The sequence below is a fragment of the Oryx dammah genome, unplaced genomic scaffold (assembly GCF_014754425.2).
Source record: "Oryx dammah isolate SB20612 unplaced genomic scaffold, SCBI_Odam_1.1 HiC_scaffold_18, whole genome shotgun sequence".
Lineage (NCBI taxonomy): Eukaryota > Metazoa > Chordata > Mammalia > Artiodactyla > Bovidae > Oryx > Oryx dammah.
The window spans coordinates 33,687,821-33,708,561 of record NW_024070202.1 but is presented as its reverse complement, the minus strand read 5'-3'; the positions used below and the strand labels follow the sequence as shown (position 1 = coordinate 33,708,561).

Here is a 20,741-nt window from a genome sequence, read left to right as displayed (position 1 = left end):
GCCGGCGCGCAGGGCCAACCCCAGGGAGAGGAGGCCGGGCGGGGGAGCGTGCGGGGACTGGGGGCGGGGCGCGGCCGTAGCTCCATTTCCGGTGGCTCGTAGCGCTCGCTCACTCCAGCTGCAGCCACTCTTGCCCGTGGCTGCTTCCTCCATCCTGGTATTTTTTGGAGCCTCCATCCTGGTTCTTCCAAAGTGCCCGGACCCAAAACAGGAAGTAAGTGCGATAGAACCTTCAGGTCCCAACCGCCGCCAGGGCCGCTCCGCCCAGTGGAGTCTGTCCGGCCCCCTTGTTGCCTGCCTGCTCCCGCCGGCCGGCGCCAGCTGCAGGCGCTCTGGCACCGCGGGCGGGGTCGGAGCTGGGCCTTCGTGACGCCGAAGCTGCCGTTCCCGCAAGCTCAGGCCAGGGCCTCCTTTACGGGGCCGGGCTTGCGGCGGTGGCGTGGGCTGCAGAACAGGGTAGCGAGTTGCCGCCGAGGCACAGCTAGCGATCCGGCGGGGGCGGAAAATGGCGGCTTCGGAGGAGCTAAATGGCGCCGGGACCCCTGGGGGTGGGGTGGGCCGAGAGCTTGGCTAGAGAATCGGGCTCGGGAACACGGAAAGTGAAGAAGCCTTTCTAGCTTTCTGGGAGGCGGTGTAGGGGGGGTTCCTTTCTTATGTTTTTGTTATCCTTTCGGGGTTTTTTTTGTCCAGTGAAGGAGAGGTGGGCTTGGATGAGATTGAGAGAATTGGGGCGGGTCTCGCCCCACCCCACCGCACCTCTTTTTTCCCTCGTACCTTTTTGTGTCTTCACATCTCCCATCTTTTGGGAGATGGCCCAAGGCGGAGGGGATCGGGGTTGCTGGCCGAACAACTCAGGTTGTCAGCTTGAGTCTTTTAGAAAAGGGAAAGATGGGACCTGGAGTGCGGGGAGACAACCCTAAACCGACGGAGAACAGGAATATGCGCCTGCAAAATAGGAATTGTGTTTTGCCGAAATTAGAGGAAGTTTTTAAAATTTGTAATCTTCGTCCTTTGAAATAGACTTTGAGAGTCGTTAGTGAATCTGCGGCGTAGATTTGAGGGTAGAAGTGACGAAACGCTGTTCTATGCAGTTGAATGATACAGCATATGTTTTTAGAATAAAAATAATTTGGTGTAAATAAGGAGAGGTGATAAGTCTATGAAATGTAAAAGGACTCCGTTTCCCTGATTGAATTTAGAAATTCAAATCCAGTGTCTATTTTCTTGTAACTTTATTCATCGTTGTGCACCTTCTTTCTGACAGTAGGTGAGGCTATTCGTTGGGACATTTGACAAAATGCGAATTCTGTAGGATTACTTTCTAATATTCAGTATTTTAAACTTACAATAATACCATTTGGAAATGTTTTATCTTCACTGATTTTACCTTTGCTTCGAATTCACGAAAGACAACCATTTATAGCTTTTAAACTCCAGTTGAAGTAAAACATTCTTGCATTATGTTAAAAGTTTTACAAACAGAAAAATGTTTTAGTGAAAGATTTTCGTGTTTTCCCATTACTTCAGGTTTTTTTCCTTTGAGCTGTGGTTTTAAATTTGTGTTTCAAGTAACAGTATCACTGCATTTTAAAAAGATTTATTTAGTGATGTGAATAGTTTACCATCACTTAAACGTTTAAAAACTGTGGTGATATTACACCAAAAACTTAGCTTTTTTACTCTGATGCTCTAGTGGTAAGATTCATTTATTAGGTTAAGATTTAGAGACTTAGTTAAGGTCCAGGAAAATATTGTTTACGTTCCTTACCGTTACAAAAGTTGTCAGACTAAAATTTGGTGTGAAAATCAAGTTTTTTCCCTTCATTCACAAGGGACAAAAAATAGCTTGATCCTTTCTGAAATCACATGTTATGAAGAAAAAATGCATTTCTTGTTTTGTGATATTTTAACCCCCATATACTAAGTACTTTTATGTGCCACCAAACAAGCTAATTTTTTTTTTTTTTTTTTTTTTTACTATTTTAGTTGATAGGCTCACCCCAAAATATGCTTTTTGGGACTGATCTAGAACCAGCATATTCTCCGTGAATCTCTTTAATTGATTGCAGTTGAGCTAGATGGTGGAGCCAAAATGCTATTGCCCTGTCTTCATCAACAGTTAATCAGTAAGTACTGGGCATTGCATACTTATATAGAACTTTAAGTCCATAGTTTAAGCAATTATATAAATAAATACATGCTATATAAACATTTTTCTCTGTGTTCAGGTTTTAGAATTATTTGAGGGAAGGCAATCACAAAAGAGTATTGGGTTTAGAATTTGAGCTTTGAAAGTAGAGTATGGCTGGAAAATGGTTACTGGTAGAGAATTCTATCCCCTCCCCAAAAAAGGTAGTTGTCCTCTTTATAGTCTCCCCCACCCCCAAGTTTTCTTCTTTTTACAGGCTTTTTTAAGATGAAGAAAAGTTATTTCATTTCATCTCGACCGCAGCAGGAGAGACAAGTATAATTGTAAGGTTAGCTAGACCTTAGTAGTTAATACTGAAGTAAAAACCTCAAAAGTAGACATAACCTTTCCTGCATGTCTACCTTTCTGCTCACTTTATCTAACAACTGTAGAGCCTAATTTTTATTAATGTTGTAATAAACATGTTTCCTGAAAATAATATTGTTTTAAAGTTGTTTGCTTCATCCTCCATCAAGAACGTTGGCTTAAGTTAACATTTGTGAGAGTGAATCAGTTAATGTGAACCCAGTGTCTGGGAACTTACAGCCTGGTACATAGATGTTAAAATTTTGAGGGCATTGGGAAGCGTGTCATCTTGTAGAAACATCAAAACTTTAAAACAGTAATTAGGAAGAGTTCCAGTTTTTTAATATCATATGTAGCATCTGTTTGGACAAGGCAACGGCAACCCACTCCAGTACTCCTGCCTGGAAAATCCTGTGGATGGGGGAGCCTGGTGGGCTGCCATCTATGGGGTCGCACAGAGTCAGACACGCCTGAAGCGACTTAGCAGCAGCAGCATTAGCCTGCTTTCTCAAAGTGGGATTTTCTTTTTTAATAAATTTCTCTTAACATCATCATTTTTAGCACTTATCCCCGCCTCATATAAAAGGATTCCTTACGAATTGGTATGCTTCTAAATGCTTTGAGTTCCAAAGCCTTTTCTGTCCTCAAATGATATGGAATGACCTGAGAAAATGAAAAACCTATTGCCAAGAGTCTTAAGTATGATTAATAACATACAGAGTTATGAAATGTATGTGGTATTTGTTTACTTTCCTATTATTTTCTCCATTTTTTTTTCCTTTTGTGAAGAGGATGCTTGTAATAGAAGTCACAAATATGTTTTGTTTTTGTTTTGATTTCAGAAAGGTAAATGGTAAACTTAAGAAAAGGAGCCTGGTTATCGTGTCTTCTTTTTCAAGTTTATGAAAAGATCCCATTCCATGACTGAATAGCAGAAAGTTGTCATGAGAAAGCACACTGGAGAGCCCTTTATGAGCAGTTTAACTTGTTTTTGTTTGTTTGGTGGGTATATGGGAGGGATGTTAACCTTATCCCATTTGTTTAAGCTGTTTTGGGTGCACCCTGTTGTCAGGCCATTCTTTGAAGCACCTGGTTGTCAAAAGAATCTTTTTTGACCATTAGGTGTTAATGTAGCAAATGAAATGCTTATTAGACTTATTTACTATCCACGTAGTTTTGTATCTGTTGAAGTGTGGTTTAAAAATCAGCTTCAATGTACTGATAAATTTAATCTAAGTGAAAGTGAAAGTCCGTGGAATTCTCCAGGCTAGAATACTGCAGTGGGTAGCCTTTCCCTTCTCCAGGGGATCTTCCCAAAGTGAAGTGAAGTCGCTTAGTCGTGTCCAACTCTTTGCGACCCCACGGACTATAGCCAATCAGGCTCCTCCGTCCATGGGATTTTCCAGGCAAGAGTACTGGAGTAGATTGCCATTTCCTCCTCCAGGGAATCTTCCCAACCGAGGGATCAAACCTAGGTCCTCCCACGTTGCATGCGGATTCCTTACCAGCTGAGCCACAAGGGAAGCCCCAAACTGACTCTGCAATCCCATGGACTAACACTCCAGGCTCGTCTGTTCATGGGAATTCTTCAGGCAAAAATGCTGGAGTGGGTTGCCATGCTCTCCTCCAGGGGATCTTCCTAACCCAGGTCTCCCTCATTGCAAGCAGACTCTTTACCCTCTGAGCGACCAGGGAAGCCTGAAAGTTGCTCAGTTGTGTCCCAAATGTTTTCAACCCCATGGAACTCTCCAAGCCAGAATACTGGAGTGGGTACTTTTCCCTTCTCCAGGAGATCTTCCCAACCCAGGGATGAACCCAGGTCTCCTGCATTGCAGGCGGATTCTTTACCAGCTGAGCCACAGTGTTTAGTATTCTTGCCTGGAGAATCCCCATGGACAGAGAAACCTGGAGGGTTAGATGTTTATATTTAGATACACTCTAAAGTGATAATTTAATCTACTCCCTTTAAAGAGCCTCTCATGATGCTTCACATAAGGGCTCAGTTTTGAATGGACGAAATCTTAAACTGTAGCCAAATACACATTATATTAGCTCTTAAATCATACACTGTGTGAAAGATGTTTTTGCTTTTTAGTAAATGGTATGATTATATTGCCAAACAAGGTATAAAGTGGTGTACCATGAAATGAATGATTACTACCAAGTAATTTTCCTTTACTTTAATAATGTCACTGTTTCCAGTGGTTGGTACTTGAAATGAACATCTTAAACAATTAAAGTCTATTATAATAAATCCCAGTAATGTCTTTATTGACAGTTTATGGTATATAGTCATATTACCTTAAAACAAAGCCATAATAAACATTAGTTAGCTACCATAATTCAGTATGCCTTATGTTCATTTACAGCTCTGCTTCTCACACTTTCCACAAAGTATAAAAAACAAATCCCCAGGGGCCTGGGACCATAGTTCAAAGCACTCAACATCAACCATGAAGTGTTCCCCATTCCTATTTTTAATAAAATCATTATTTAAGATGTTATTCTGTGGTGTTGTCTGTTTTCTGACATCCTTCTATGTATCCATGTTCAGGATGTAGGAATTTGTTACTTATTCTCTTCCACTAAGACTTTCTATTTAGCAGATTTTTCATTCTTTCAAAATAAAAAATTTTAAACATTTTTCGAATTATTATAAGTTATTAAGATAATCCCCATATAAGCATTTCCTAAGGTGTTAGTTATCTATCACTAGGTTTCATAGTGGCCAAAACAGTCTATAAGAGCAAGACCTTGAAAACAAAAATGTTCAGTAATAGGTTAATGCTTAGATAAGTTTGGGTACTATGCACCCAAATAAAGCACTATGAGAGTTAACTAGTAATATTGGAAAGTAAGTGCAAAAAAGTTACAAAAGATATAATAGGTATTACTTAGAACAAACATCACAAAAATTTGGAAGATCATCACACAGAGAAGAGTAAAATGAGTGATTTTCTTATGTTGGGACAAGAAAAAAGACATTTGAAAGTGAAATGTGTCCTTACTGCCTCACACTTGGATTATGCCAGAAACTTTGTCTCAGCTAGTGTTCTCAGTCTGCCTCATCCAATAAAATTCTGGTGCTTTTATGTTCTGTAGCTTGCCTGATTTCCTGCTATAAAACTATTGGAATATTTTTCATGCCATGTAGTCTCATCCCATCTTGTAATATTTCCATATTCCATTTCACAACTTCAAGATTCAAGGGTCAGCAAGTGTTAGCTCTGCTGCTCATGATCTCTACTAATATTTGATACCCTTCCCACCTTAAACTTGAGTACTGTGCTTGGGAGTCAGTGACATTTTTTTTTTTTTTTACAAAACTAGGAAGAAATGCCACTTCTTGATTTGATCTAGTTTAGAAGGTTTGATACTTGGTTCAGTTAAGTTGCTCAGTTGTGTTCGACTCTTTGAAATCCCATGGACTGCAGCACACCAGGCTTCCCTGTCCATCACTAACTGCTGGAGCTTGCTCAAACTCATATCCATTTAGCTGGTGATGCCATCCAACCTATCTCATCCTCTGTCATTCCCGTCTCCTCCTGCCTTCAATCTTCGCCAGCATGAGGGTCTTTTCCATGCTCGGTAAATCTTTTTTTTTTTTTTCTCTCTCTCAGTAAATCTTTAATCCAATTTTCTGTTGATGAGCAGGGCTGTGTTCCCTCCCTGTTGTTTGGCCAAGGCCAAACTGTCACCCTAGACTCCTGGACACTCACAGGCAAGTCACAGCCTGTTGCATAGTTCTCTTAGAGGAGGTCGCCATCAGTTGCACCATAGAGCCACTGAGCAGACAACCCACAAACTGCAGAACAATTAAACCAAAGAAATTCTTGCACTGTTAAATTATAGGACCCACAATAGATTTCCCAACCTGGGGATTTGAGAACCCCCAGGGAATTTGACTTCAGAGGCCAGTGGTGTTAGATTACAGAACTTGCACTGGACTAGAGAAACTGATTGTTGGAGGCTGTGCGCACCAGAAGGGAGCAGTGTGTCCCCACGAGAGTGATACGATACTTAACTGTCTAGTAAATCAGGACAATTATGTAGGTCTAATTGATGGAAATACTAGTTTAAGATAATCCAATGAATAAACTTGACATCGATACAGAAATGGAGTAGAATGAAGGACTCGTTTCCCTAAATTGTATGTTAAATAACAGATCCAAGAGTAGTGGGGTTTTTTTGTTTTACATTGAGTAGGGTCATGTTCATTGGGAGCTATAAATGTAAACAAGTCTCATTTAAATGTAAGTATTATAAATGTTTTGTACCACATTTCAGGTATTCTTGATTTTACTGAAGTGTTTCAGAAGCCCCCCAAATGATGGACGCATGCCAAAATGCCATGTTACCAATTAAAAATGAATGTTAAAACTTCTTTCCTTTCAAGTTCTCACAGTTGGTAAAACAGTACATATAGTATAACCCATTTTAGAGAAAGAAGGGGGGATCTAAATGGGATGATGGTGTGTGTTGATTTGCCCAGAAAATTTCATATTAGATATATTGCTGATACATTTCCATGGTAAACCAAGTAGAGAATGGGTTTTCAATTTAGGCATAGTTTCATGCATAATGAATTACAATACAAAGCACTAAATTAGTCAGCTTTGTACCTTACTTTCATAAGTTGATTTATTCACCAGTATTTTTCATTTAGTCTAATAGTCCTACTAAGAGACAGATGTATTCTTCCTATAAATAACAGCTGTCTTGCCTCTACCATCAGTAGTATGTACTCACCCTACTTAACTTGAAAGCTAAACCTTGTAGACCTGTTTTGCATTACCTTCTATACTTAAAGTTCTCTGTATCCCAGTAGATGACCAGTGTTCTAAGCATTGCTGAGTCAAGTAGTCACTTCTCCATCTTATCCTCTCAGCAGTATTTTAACAGTCGACTACTTGTGATCCTTGATTCTCTGTTTTCCTCCTATATCCTGGCTGGTTCTTCTCAGTCTCCTTTTCTTGTTTGTGTATTGCTTGACTTTCCAGTAATACTGGGCTATCTTCTCTAACTTCTCTAGTTGATCTTATCTTTACAGTTTGCATGCCACTAACTCACTTATCATTATCTAATTCTTGCCTGTTGAATTACAGCTTCCAGCTGGTAACTTGACGTCTTCATTTGGGTGCCTTATAACTTAATTTGTTAGTATTAACATTAATAAAATACTTAATAAAATATTTTTTAGTGCCCCAAAACTCAGCTATTCAAGCCAGAAGCCTAGGAATCATCTTGAAATAGCTCCTCATTTCTTAATCTCAGCAAATCCTGTCAACACTGCCTCCAAAATAAATCCTCTGTCCAGACTCCTTCCTTTCATTTCTGCCACCTATTCTAAATGACTCATTTCTTGGACAACTGCTTGTCTCATGAGTTACTCCCTTATCTGTCCTCCATGTTGCAATCTGAATGATTTTTTTTTAAATGTAAATTATGTTTCCCAATTTAAAACAGTCAAGAATTTGTAAGGCCTTGTAAAATGTGCCCCTGCCTTTTCCTCCAGTCTTAAATTCAGCCACTCTCACTCTTGCACAAAAACATCTGCATAGTGGCTTGCTTTTTCACTCCACTCCCACCTGGCCAAGTCAGGTCCCACCTTGAAGACTTGGCTATTAATCTGTCGGCTGGCTTGCAGTCACGCACTTGAAATGGTATATGTTCATCTTGTTGAGGCAGTGTAAAGTAGCCACTGAGATAAGGTTCAATATTTGTAGTATGATAGTATTTCTGTAAAGTATATGTAACAGGGAGGGATGTGTGTGTTAGTGACTCAGTTGTGTTCAACTCTTTGTAACCCCATGGACTGTAGCCCTCCAGGCTCCTCTTGTCTGGAATTCTCCAGGCAAGAATACTAGAGTCGGTTGTCATTTTCTCCTCTAGTATATCTTCCCAACCCAGGAATCAAACCCAGGTCTCCTGCATTGCAGGTAGATTCTTTACTGTCTGAACCACCAGGGAAGCTCCAGGGAGGAATATATATTTTCTTACATAAAGTAACTGGAAGGAGGCATGAGAAATCAACAGCATTCTTTACCTCCATGAAAGGGATCTAGGTGACTGGGGAACTAGAGTGGAAAGTAGCCTTCACTATTACCCTTGAATTTTGAACCATGTAAATCTGTTACCTAAAAAAGAAAATTAGAGGAGTTTCTTAAATACTAATAAGTACAGACCATGTAGCTCTAACTACAAGAAGGGGAAAACCCCAGGAAAATGAGTCAAGAGCTTATACTTCGGGGTTTTAAAAAAGTAACAACTGTCCTAGAGAGTGTCTCACACATTGGGAATGCGATATATATTTGTTGATTGAACAGATAAGCTAATTAACTTGTAAAGCAGTGCAGACCCGTTTACTCATTTCCAACATGAATTACCAGACTTTTAAAAATGAACCTAGATTGCTGCTTTAAAGCTAGTACACTCTTTGGGATCACCTCAGTTTTGATAATACAGATGATCAAGAATGATAAACTCCTATCTAGCTATTTCAGACTCCCTTTTCCATGTACCATTTGTCACTTTTTCTTTTTCTCAGAGTTTTAGATTAACCTGGGTCCTGAGATCACATTCATTAAAATGCTAGGCCAGTAACAAATTTGTGCTTATCAAGTGAACAATTGTGCTTTTTTATTTTTACTTTGTTGTTTCTTTTTTTTAATAAAAATACTGGTAAGGTTACGAGGAGTACAGTTGACATCTAAATGGTTGGAATATAAATTTGCACATTCTTTCTGTAAAATAGACTGCAGTATGATTTAAGAGTTTATTTTGTCGTATTCTTTGATCTAATAACTTTTTAAAGAGTACAGAAAAACCTCAGTTAAATACCGAGCTTGGCTTCCTTCACAGTTTTCAATGCAGGATATAAAAATGCTTCTATGGTATAGTCTCATAAACATGTTGAGAGTGAACTATAATTTTGGAAAGTTTATGGATGGTTTTAACTTTTTCTTTTTTTAACATTTCATTTTTCTGTCTTCAGGAGTAGGTACAAACCAGATTTTAAGAAGTTTTTAATGGATTCAGAAATGAGAATAACACGAAATCTATTAACTGAATGTTTCTCTAGCAGGATCTCTACCTTTTGCACTACAGACTCATTTATGTATAGCAGTTCTCAAAGATACCTATCCTGGAGAGGAGTATTCTAATTAGAATACTGCAAAAATGAGAAATTTAATTATTGGTTTTGCATCCCCTTAAACCTAAAATCTTACTGCGCTTTTTAATTTTTGTTTGATCCTTTGGGGTGAAGATGAGAATCCTATTAAAAAATCCTTTAAAAATCAGTCAATTCAAATTTTGTAAATTTCACATTGCATTGAAAAGTTTGTTTATAATTTACATTTTCTGGCCTGATTGTTTAGGATTTCTTTTTCCCACAAATCCCTAGGCAGAGTTAACAGATAGTGTATGGTTTTTAAGTATGGTTTTTAATACTTTAAGATGAAATATAGTACTACATATAAAGAGAGGTGCTAATTATTACAAAGAAAAAAATAACAGTTATTGGTAATACTTGTGGTACTGGTGGTTAGTATACACCCTGGATCGAGTTACATGTACCCAGGTCTACAGTTCATAGAACCACTGGTATAGTACAACTTGTTTTTTCCAAGAAAGCTTGACTGCCTAATGTGGGACAACTTAGGTTGAGGAACCATGTGTAAACTGACTTAGTAGGCATAGGATCCTATCATTTCTATTCTTCACTGGGGAATAGTTTTAGAGGCTGATTTCCAAAAGCTCTACTTAAAGAATTCTGGGTTGGTCCTTCCTCTTGTACTTGAGACATCACAGAGGCTAGAAGCAAAATTGTCATCAGCATACTGCTAGCAGCCAGTTGTTTGTTCTCAGTAAGTGTTATTGTGTCATGCTATTGTTTTTTCAGAGTGTTGCAGAGGTAGGAACATGGGGGAGAAACAATCTGGATAACATGAAAGTGATGCTGGTGGCTAAGGGAAGGCATCTGGATTCTGTGGGAAGGGCTATAGCTGATCCATCTGTTCTCTAGGTAAGCATTCCTTTGTTCTGGGTATCTCACCTTATGATTTGCAAATTTTCGTCATAACTAAATCATGGTCTCCATTTATCTTTAATTTGGAAATGACATCTTTGACATTGTAAAATGAATGATGTACTTCTAAAACAGTAATTTGTATAGTAAAACTTGAATAAATCACTAGATCTTCACAATGTAAATGTTAATAGTTCTTAAGTTTTTCTGCCAAGGAAAAATGCATTTGTTTAATTGGCAATTTTATGTATAGACAAATATCTTACATATAGGAACCAAATAAATATTGAATGATTAATTTGAAACACATCAAGGCTTATGTCCTCTGTATTATTTAGTTGGAGGCTTCCCAGATGGCTCAGCTGGTAAAGAATCTGCCTGCAATGCGGGAGACCAGGGATCGATCCCTGAGTCGGGAAGATCCTCTGGAGAAGGGAATGGCAACCCACTCCAGTTTTTTTGCCTGGAGAATTCCATGGACAGATGAGCCTGGCGGGCTATAATCCATGGGGTCGCAAAGAGTCGGACACGACTGAGCGACTAACTAGACTACTAGACTAGATGACCAGACCAAAATTGAGTGTTGAGACAAGAACTTCATTGAACATTACAAGGTAAGCCCAAAGACTTCACTTAGGCCACTGATTACAATTCGGTGCATTTCCACCTGTCAGCCATGACATACTGCAATTAAAGCACTGATCATTCAGTTTGTCTAAACAAAAAAAATAAGTGTAACATTAATAGGTAAAGACCCAGTTCTCTATTTCAAAAGAAGGCCTAGCTCCAAGTCTATTAGGAAAACAGTTTGGTCAATGATAGATATATGTACTTGTTCAATGTTATTAAAAAAGAAACAATTATTTAGTGTTCATATTTTTCAGATAATAATAAGCTTAAATACTTGTAAAAAATGTTTCTCTTAATCTAATTCTTAGATTAAGAGAAAAGTTGTGACGGATCTTCTGCTAAAGAATCAGAAGTTATTAAACACCTGTCTGAGTATATCACAGAGCTGCCAATTAAAAAAAGTGAGAGTTTTTGCTCATATGTCAGACAACTTGGAATAGACTGTCTTTCGTTGGATGTTATAAAAACAGCTCTTTTTTTTAAAAAAGTCAATGTTTTAAGTTTTTAATTAATCATTGCATTTTAGATTGTTGCAGATTATTATAACTAATTCTAAGTAATTGGCATAAACTTTTGAAAAACAAATTTTGAAACTTGAACCATCATTGCAATTTCACACAAAGAATACTGTAGGCAGATATATTTGGAGAGGGCTATTTTATGTTCATATTTGGAAATGATTTTTTAAACCTTAATCTGAAACCTGTTCTTTTACAGATTTGAGTATGAGCACAGTTGAAGAGGATTCTGACACAGTAACAGTAGAAACTGTGGACTCTGTGACTTTGACTCGGGACACAGACGGGAACCTCATTCTTCATTGTCCTCATAATGGTAGGAAAACCTGCTGACATATACTTATAAATCTTTTTGGATTTCTGGATTTCATGTCACCTTTAAACCTTATTACTCAGACAGTTTAGGCTAGAACAGTAGAAAAGGAGATTGTTTCTTAGAAAACCTTAATTCATGTTTATATTTTTAAAATATACTTTGTGTATTTTTGTAATATACCATAAATTTCAATCTTTATGAATCTTGTACCTATTTTATAAGTAGAATTTGTTGAATCTCTAATGATGGATTAACTGTAATACACTTCCTCTTTGACACCATTTGATACCAGCAGTATATATAGTACATTAGAAAATGTAGAAATAATCCTGCCAATGAACATAGAATTTTTTTTGTCTAGAACCTGTGTTAGAGAATTTTACATGACTGAGTAGAACTTAATATCATCTGCAATGAACTAAGATTCAGTTGACTTGAGGCTTGTGGTTTTGTTATTTCTCTACCCGTTCCGTATTTATATTTATTTTGCTTTTTAAGTTTATCCTTGTTCCGCGTAGGTTCTGTGTTCTTTTTTCACTTAGTACTTAATCCCTGGGTTATTTCATTCAAATTTGTGGTTTTAATTTCTGCATAGCTTCTACAATGATTTAAGCCTCTCTTTATTCTGAATTCTGTTTCTCATAGGCACCTTAAATTTCACATGTCTCAAACTATGTTTCAAGTCCCCTTTCCTTTGTTCAGGTTCTCATTTCTCACCTGAGTGGCCTTTTAGCCGATCTCTCACCTCTAATTTATCCTTCAGATTGCTGGTGATTGTGGTCATGATTCAATAGTACACGAAAGCTTTTTTTAAAAAAAATGAGCTTCCCAGGGTTTTTAATTCAGGTTCTTTAATTTGGCACATAGGCTCCCATCATCTCAGCTTTCTTTCCAGCTTCATTTCCTGCCACATTTCATATATCTGTGTTCCAGCAGTTCACAACTGTTACTATTTTCCTAACTTACTGTAAGCTTTTCATACCTCAGTATCACTCCATGTATTAATCCTACTGCCAGTGATAATCATTTTCCCCTGGCTTCTGTTTCTTTTTGAAATTCAAGACACCTTTTCTAGAAACCACCCTTCACCTCCAGTTTAAATTAAATGCTTCACTCCTCATATAACAGCCTCTGCATTTCATCTTCATCGTTCTTATTAAACTATTTTGAAATTGTAGCCATCTCCACTGTACTATAAGCTCCTTGACAGTCAGGGTGTCTCTCATTGTTCCGCTTCTCGAACTTAGCTAATGGTAGGTATTCAGTAAATATTTGTGAGTAATTAAATAACCAGTCTTTATCTTTACACGTGAAATAATCTGGAAAGCCAGGTAATCACAGCACAAAAGTGTGATGTTTTAAAAAGCACCACCTTGGTTCCTGGTTCCTTGTCATAAGAAGTGGAACTGAGGTAGGCATGTTAAGGGCAGTGAGTCTCATTGCACAGCTTTTTCTGACTTAGCAAATTAATAAGATTATTTTACATTCATTACTTGTGGAAGATTTTGTTTCCTCCTTTTGATTTGAAGATTTCTGAGATTTTTTTGTTCTTGTTTTATTTCATTAGAAGCTGATGAAATAGACTCGGAAGATAGTACTGAACCTCCACATAAAAGGCTTTGCCTGTCTTCTGAAGATGATCAAAGTATTGATGATTCCACTCCTTGCATATCCGTTGTTGCACTTCCACGTAAGTCACTGTATTAACAGAGAGCTTCCCTTCTGAATCAAAATTCACATTGTAAGAGATTAAACTGGCATTTCAGTTTAACCCATCAGTTGGACCCATTATTTTTCTCCTTTAATCAGCTCTTAATGAGTGCTTATTTATGTGCCAGGCATGGCTCTACATACTTTTGCTATATTGCCAAGTTTAATCTCTCAACCTTTTATTTTAATTGACTCCCCCATCTGAGAGTCTTTCTAGACATTTTTTTCATAATATGCTCTCCCACATAAAATTATCATTTCAGTATAATTGTTTCGTTTTTAATGTACTATGGGTATGTATGTATGTCCTTGCTTTCTTAATAAAGAGAGTAAGGTTTTTTCATCTCCTCTCCTATGAAGCATATTCACCCTCATTGAGAAGGCATTCTCTAGAGTAGGTATTTTTATCATTATGTTATAAATGAGAAAACTAAGGTACCGAGAGGTTAATAACTTGTCTAAGGTCTTACCCAGGCATTCTAGTTCTTGTAGTTTATGTTCTTTTTACGTGTTATATGGCTAAATGGAAAGTAGAAGCCTGATAAGTTTATTCTCACTAAGAAAGTTCTTAAAATGTTTATATTCCAAGATCATTTAGAATACACTGGATTCTAAGCAGGTGTAGTATTTTGGATGAAATACTATTGGTGAAAGACTACAGCACACCAACTGTAATGTTAGATTATATTTCTCATTTGTTTAGCAAAGAATATGGAATCTGTTGAACCATGGTGGCCCTCCAAGGCTGGAGTAGATACCTCAGTCCCTGACAGTGGGGTTCAGGCCTAGGGCTATTGGTGACGTACTCTGTACAGAGCAGGGTATTGCCGTATCCAAGAACTTCCAGTGGAAAAGAACTAAGACTGGGTTTTCATTGTCGAAAATCATGTCTTCATAAGCAGATATGTACTTTGTATTTGGAGTTAATTGCTGATTAAACGGAGCAGAAAAGTATAGTATTAACTGTAGTCACCATGCTGAACATTACATCCCCAAGATATAAAATAAAAATATTTAATTAAGTCAGAATTTTTGTATGATTATCTTGCTGTAAATTTTGACCTGTTAATTGATTTGGTTAGAGTGCCTTGAATGTGATTGTAGGTTTGATCTACACTTGATATTTTGTTCTGTTTTATGGAGTAAAACTAAATCCTTCACACACTCATTCACTTACCTGGGTAAGATAATATGGATGTGTTGAAAGGCCATGAACTGTTTGATGTTGGGTCGTAGCATTACTGTGTAAAGAGGACAGTCTGGAGCCTAATTTATAGTAAGACTGAATTTATAAGGAGTGGCTTTAAGTTCCCTGGACTTATAAGAACTATGTTGAGAAAATCAACTTTGGAAAGTTTTTACATTTAAAAAAGTCCCCAAAATCATGAAGTCCTATATCCATCACCATCTAGGAACAGTTAAATGGGCAAGTCATTTATGCTGGACTTCGTGAAGATGGATATTAATTTTAAAGTTTTAACTTTAATTTTAATATTGAGGTTTTCTTTAGATGCTTTATAAAACTGATTAACATTTATCTGTCTGAGCCTTAAAAGTTCTCTTAACTCTAGTGTTAATCAGTATAGATCACTTGCTGCTACTTTTTGCAGTCATTTGCACACATTTACTCCATTACCTATGCATCGTTAAAACTCTTGGTGGAGTTTCTCTGGTGGCTCAGTGGTAATCTGCCTGCCAATGCAGAAGACACGGGCTTGATCCCTGGTCCAGGAAGATCCAGATCCCACATATCATGGAGCAACTAAGCCTGTGCGCCACAACTACTGAACCCACATGCCACCAACTGCTAAAGCCCGTGTACCCTAGAGTCTGTGCTTCCCAACAGGAGAAACCACTGCAATAAGAAGCCCGCACACCACAACTAGAGAAAAGCCCTGAGCAGCAATGAAGTCCCATCTCAGCCATACATAAATAAATAAAATTATTTAAGAATAGAACTCTAGTGATTATTCATTTAGATGGTCGTTGGAGTTACTTGTGCCTCTCATTCCTTTTGTTCTTCGTGCTGCATTATTTGTCATTCCCATACCACTCTCCCTATTGTATATATAACTGGAATCTGTTTGTATCCTACTTCAGACTTTGTTTTCCTGCCACTAATTCCTATCTTTGCAGTTTACTTTCTTTAATACTTCTGCAGTCCTTTGCCCCAGTGGGACCCATTAACCTTAGCACTTTTCAGTTATTTCTTCTTCACTTATTTCCTTCTTACCTAGTTTCAGTTTTTATGATAAATCATTATAATCTCTGTCTTGCATTTACCCTGAGATCCTTTTTTCTTTCCCTCACCTCACCTTTCTTTGATGAAACCACAACCCTGGTTCAATTTGTCTGCCTATTTATGACTATACCAGTATAGTTAATTGAAAAGGATTGGAGGAAAAAAGCACAAGTAAGCTGACTGCTCTCACTTTAAATTTATGATCATTAAATGGTTCCTTATGTTGCCTCCCAGTCATACCATACTTATCTGGTATTCTTTCTCCCACTCTAAGATGACTGTTTCATATATTCTGAAACCTCCAATACTTCTTCCACATTTTTAAGTCTTAACTGATAGCCTTGCTTCCTACTTTACTGAGAAATTTAAGTGGCCAGAAAATAGTTTCTGTAAGTTTCCACTACTACAAATGTATTTACAAACCAACTTGTATCTATGTCCATGTAGTCTTGTCTTTTCACCCAGCTGAGGCCAACCCTTCATTATACCAGATCCCATCCCTTTTGCCCACCTAAGGACATAGTTGCAGGACGTCTCTCCTTTCTCTTCTGAGTCAACAGTTTTTTCGTTGTCTTCTGGATCATTCCCATCAGCGTTACAAAAATACGATAGTTTCTTCTTTAAAATAAAAAGTCCTGTTAGCTCACTTTGGGCTCCCATTCAGTTTCTCTACTTCCCTTGAGTACCTTTAGTACCTTGAAAGAATTGCCTATACTTGCCTCCATTTCTAATTCCTTTCTTCCATAAGCCCACTCCAATCTGTCTCTCAGCTTTTAATGCTATACTATAAATGTTGTCTCCAGAGACTTTGTTTTTTCCTCTTTTTTTTTTTTTTTAAGTTTTTTTCCAGAGACTTTCTTATTGCTAAATCCAGTGGTGATTTTTTTAGTCTTTGTCTTACTTGATCTCCCCACATTTTTTATCACTCCTCTCTGAGACTTGTCACTTGGCTTCCAGGGAATGCATTTCTCTAGTTTTCTCTCTGTCCATTTCTTCTTAGTCTCTTATGCTGACATATCCACATCTCCTCAGCCTCTAAATGAGGAGTACCCAGGATTCAGTCTTAATTGCTTTTGTTTTCTGTTTTCACTCCCTAGAATTCATACTTTTAAATCCCCTGAGTTATTCCAGGCCATACCTCTCTTAACTCCAGGTGTTTAGTGGGTTTAAACATCTAGTATGTTTAAAACTGAGCTACATTTTTAAACTTGCTTCTTTCTAAACCCTTCTCCCCATTTCATTATTGTTAGGTACATTCTTCCAGTAGCTCAGGTAAAAAACTTTCTTTTTTTAATTTTGTAAAATTAAAAAAGTTTGTAAAAAATTAAAAAACTTTTTTTTAATTCCATTCTTGACATTTTATTTTCTTTCTTGTTTGGTTTATCTGCATGTCCTTTTGACTCTACCATCAAAATATATCCACAATTTGAACTACTTACCACCCTCACTTGCCTTCACTCTAGTCCAAGTCACACCTCTTACCTAGTAATAGATTACTGACTTAGCTTCTTCATTGATCTCCTTCCAGCTAGGGCTGCCCTTCAGGGTGTTTCGCCTTTAGCAGCCAGGGAGATCTTGTTAAAGTAAAACTCAGTTTATATCACTCCTCTGCTCTAAATCTTACTATGGTCACCTTAGTGGAAGAGAATTAAAACCAAAGTCTTCATTTACAGTGGCTTTCGAATCCCACACAATATTTTGTTTGGTCAACTCTTAGCGCACTGTCCTTGCTGCTCCGGCAGGCACACAGAACCTTTTTGCACTTGGCTTTCCATCTGCCTTAAGTGCTGTCTCTCAAGATACCTTCATGACTAGCCTTTTTCCAAATCCTGGTTACTTTTCCTGACCTCCTATTTAAAATTTCAAACACTTGACCCCACTCCCAGTAGATTTCCCATACTTCATTTTTTCTCCTTAACACTTTTCCAACATGATACTGTGTTAATTTTGTCTTCTCCCTAGACTCTAAGTGCCTTGTAGGCAGAATTTTGGGGGTTTTTTGTTTATTATTGTCTCTCCATTGCCCAGAACAGTACCTCACATGTATTAGGTACACTGCTGCTGCTGCTGCTGCTGAGTCGCCTCAGTCGTGTCCGACTCTGTGCGACCCCACAGCCGGCAGCCCACCAGGCTCCCCCGTCCCTGGGATTCTCCAGGCAAGAACACTGGAGTGGGTTGCCATTTCCTTCTCCAGTGCGTGAAAGTGAAGTCGCTCAGTCGTGTCCAACTCTTGGCGACCTCATGGACTGCAGCCCACCATGCTCCTCCATCCATGGGATTTTCCAGGCAAGAGTACTGGAGTGGGGTGCCATCGCCTTCTCTGTAGGTGCACAATAGATACTCGTTAAGCAAGTATATATGTATGTATATCACATACACTTAGGTGTGTGGATGTATTGGTGAGGAATATGTTAAGAAATTAGATGATCACATCCTAATTCTTTGGGTATATTTTTTAATAATTAGGACCTGCTTCTATTACTCTGGAGATGAACTGTTCTTTTTCTTAAAGTTTCAGAAAATGATCAGAGCTTTGAGGTGACCATGACTGCAACCACAGAGGTGGCAGATGATGAGATTACTGAGGGAACTGTGACACAGATCCAGGTATAGTAAGTCTTTGTATGGCTGCAAGAAGATTATCCTTTGTATATAACCTTAGGTGATAAAATGATGAGAATAGATTCTGTCTGACAATATGCATGAGTGCTGTGTCTCTTCATTCACATCTGACTCTGCAACTCCATAGACTGTAACCTGCCAGGCTTTCTGTCCATGGGATTCTCCAGGCAAGTGTCCTGGAGTGGGTTGCCATGCCCTCCTCCAGAGGATCTTCCCGACCCAGGGATTGAACCAGTCTCTTATGCCTCCTGCATTGTCTGGTAGGTTCTCTTCCTCTAGCTCCACCTGGGAAGCCCTGAGTCTGAAAAAGTAGCAATCACAGGATGGAAGAAAGACTCATTAATCTTCCAGGTTTCCAGTCCCTGCATATATGAGTCTCAGAATTGTAAACAGCGATAGAATTTTAAAGCTGCTTCCTTGTAGAGTGGTTCACATCTGTTGAACTAACGCATGTGCATTCTTTATCTCCCTAGAGTGATCTCTTTTGAGCTGTTAAATAACTTTAAATTTTATCTACCAGTTATATGAGATATTGATTGGGATATAAAAGTTTTTAAAATAAGCTTTACCCAGCAGTTATCTGTAGTGACTGATTTAGAAAGGTTCCGTGTGTTCTCTGCCCTAATGTGAATGAAAGCTGGTCATCTCAAATACATTTTAACTATTAACAGTGGTAGTCATAGTTCCTTTTGATAACCTGTACGACTAGATAGATTTTACCATGTGTTGAGGTTAAATAGCCTGTTTTCCTATATGAACTTCTTTAATTGTCTTGTGTTATTTCTGCCAAAAACAGTCATCATTCTTAGCTCTTTTCAGTGGCCAGCAGCTTAAGTCTATTTTACTTGTAAGTTTATTTCTGGCTGATTGTTCTTTCGCTCTGTCTCTTCATTTAATAAAATACTTTTTAGCAGACAGTAGCGACATTGTGACATTTTTCTTAATGCAAAGCATCATAGTGACCCTTCTTCATTACAAAATAGGTACAAGTTGATACATATGAGGGACTAAGGACATTTCAGGAGAGTGTACTGTGAATTGCAGTGAGGAGCTTGAGAGCAGTCCCAGAATGACAGGATTTCCGGAGAAGCAATATGCTTCAGACATGCTCTAATATGCTTCAGACATCTTTGAGGCAGGCTGGGGAATTTGGACAGAAAGTTTTTCTAAATCCTCAGAAACAATAGGGCACATTCTTTCTTCAAAATGGATCTTGCAGGACTTCCCTGGTGGCTCAGTGGTTAAGAATTCACCTGCCAGTGCTGTAAACATGGGTTCGATCACTGGTCCAGAAAGAGCCCACATGCAGTGGAGCAGATAAGCCATTGCACCATAACTATTGAGCCCATGCTCTGCAACAAGAGGCCACTGCAATAAGAAGCCTGTGCACTGCAACTAGAGAGCCAAAAAGAAATAAAAAATTTTAAAAACAGTTTTTGTCAATTTCATTTCATTTGTAGTGTAGTCTCACTTCCATTTTTAGCATGTTGAAAATAACTATATACATATGTCTGGTTTGGTTTACAACCTAGTTTTTATCAGATTGATCAGTGGTAATGTACACAAGTTTTAGGGTTGTTTTGTTTAGATTATTTCTGAAGAGTTAATGAGTTACAATCTAATACTAACCTCTTGGTTTGTTATTACCATTTTAGTGAATGAAAAACTTTTAATAATTTCTAATGTTTTTTTAAATAACATTAGGTTGGGAGTGAAAGCACAGTTTAAAGTTCAGAAATAGTGTGCTTTTCTGCTGTGTGCTTTGTGTCAAACTAGGTGTAGTTATTTCACCTAGTTTAGTAGCTAATGCCCCCTTGTCCCATTCCAGTGGTGGGACTAGCTTGAAAAACAATTAGGAACTAAAATAAACTTCCCATGTATGTAGTACATTGTGGTTGCAAGAGGCATTTAGTGTGTGAAATATTTATTTTCAGATATTTAAACCTGTATATATGAGAAACAAGAAACCCAACAACCAATTCACAAAGACTTCATTTAGAAAAAGCAACAGCAAGTTAAACAAAGCCTGAGTAACTTGAAAAGATTTATATATAAAGTAGGAAAGTGGCTGGTGCTAAGTTGCTTCAGCCATGTCCAACTCTGCAACACTATACACTATAGCCAGCCAGGCTCTTCTGTCCATGGGATTTTCCAGCCAAGAATACTGGAGTAGGTTGCCA

The 20,741-nt window shown here is 38.1% G+C and overlaps 1 protein-coding gene across 5 annotated transcripts in view; it reads left to right on the top strand.

The window, feature by feature from the left end:
- The first annotated feature begins 78 nt into the window (after window positions 1-78).
- The window catches only part of DMTF1 (cyclin D binding myb like transcription factor 1), a 50,878-nt gene continuing 30,215 nt past the window's right edge, over window positions 79-20,741 (top strand). For 3 of the 5 annotated variants that reach the window (XM_040260703.1, XM_040260704.1, XM_040260700.1), the window contains exons 1-6: window positions 84-214; window positions 1,987-2,126; window positions 10,398-10,520; window positions 11,871-11,987; window positions 13,555-13,677; window positions 18,452-18,546. In XM_040260703.1, the coding sequence (XP_040116637.1) occupies window positions 11,879-11,987; window positions 13,555-13,677; window positions 18,452-18,546 (327 nt within the window). In that variant the 5' untranslated portion in view covers window positions 84-214; window positions 1,987-2,126; window positions 10,398-10,520; window positions 11,871-11,878. Of the gene's footprint in view, window positions 215-1,986; window positions 2,127-10,397; window positions 10,521-11,065; window positions 11,138-11,870; window positions 11,988-13,554; window positions 13,678-18,451; window positions 18,547-20,741 lie in introns of those variants that run through there. The other 2 variants (XM_040260701.1, XM_040260702.1) reach the window with 2 other exon arrangements.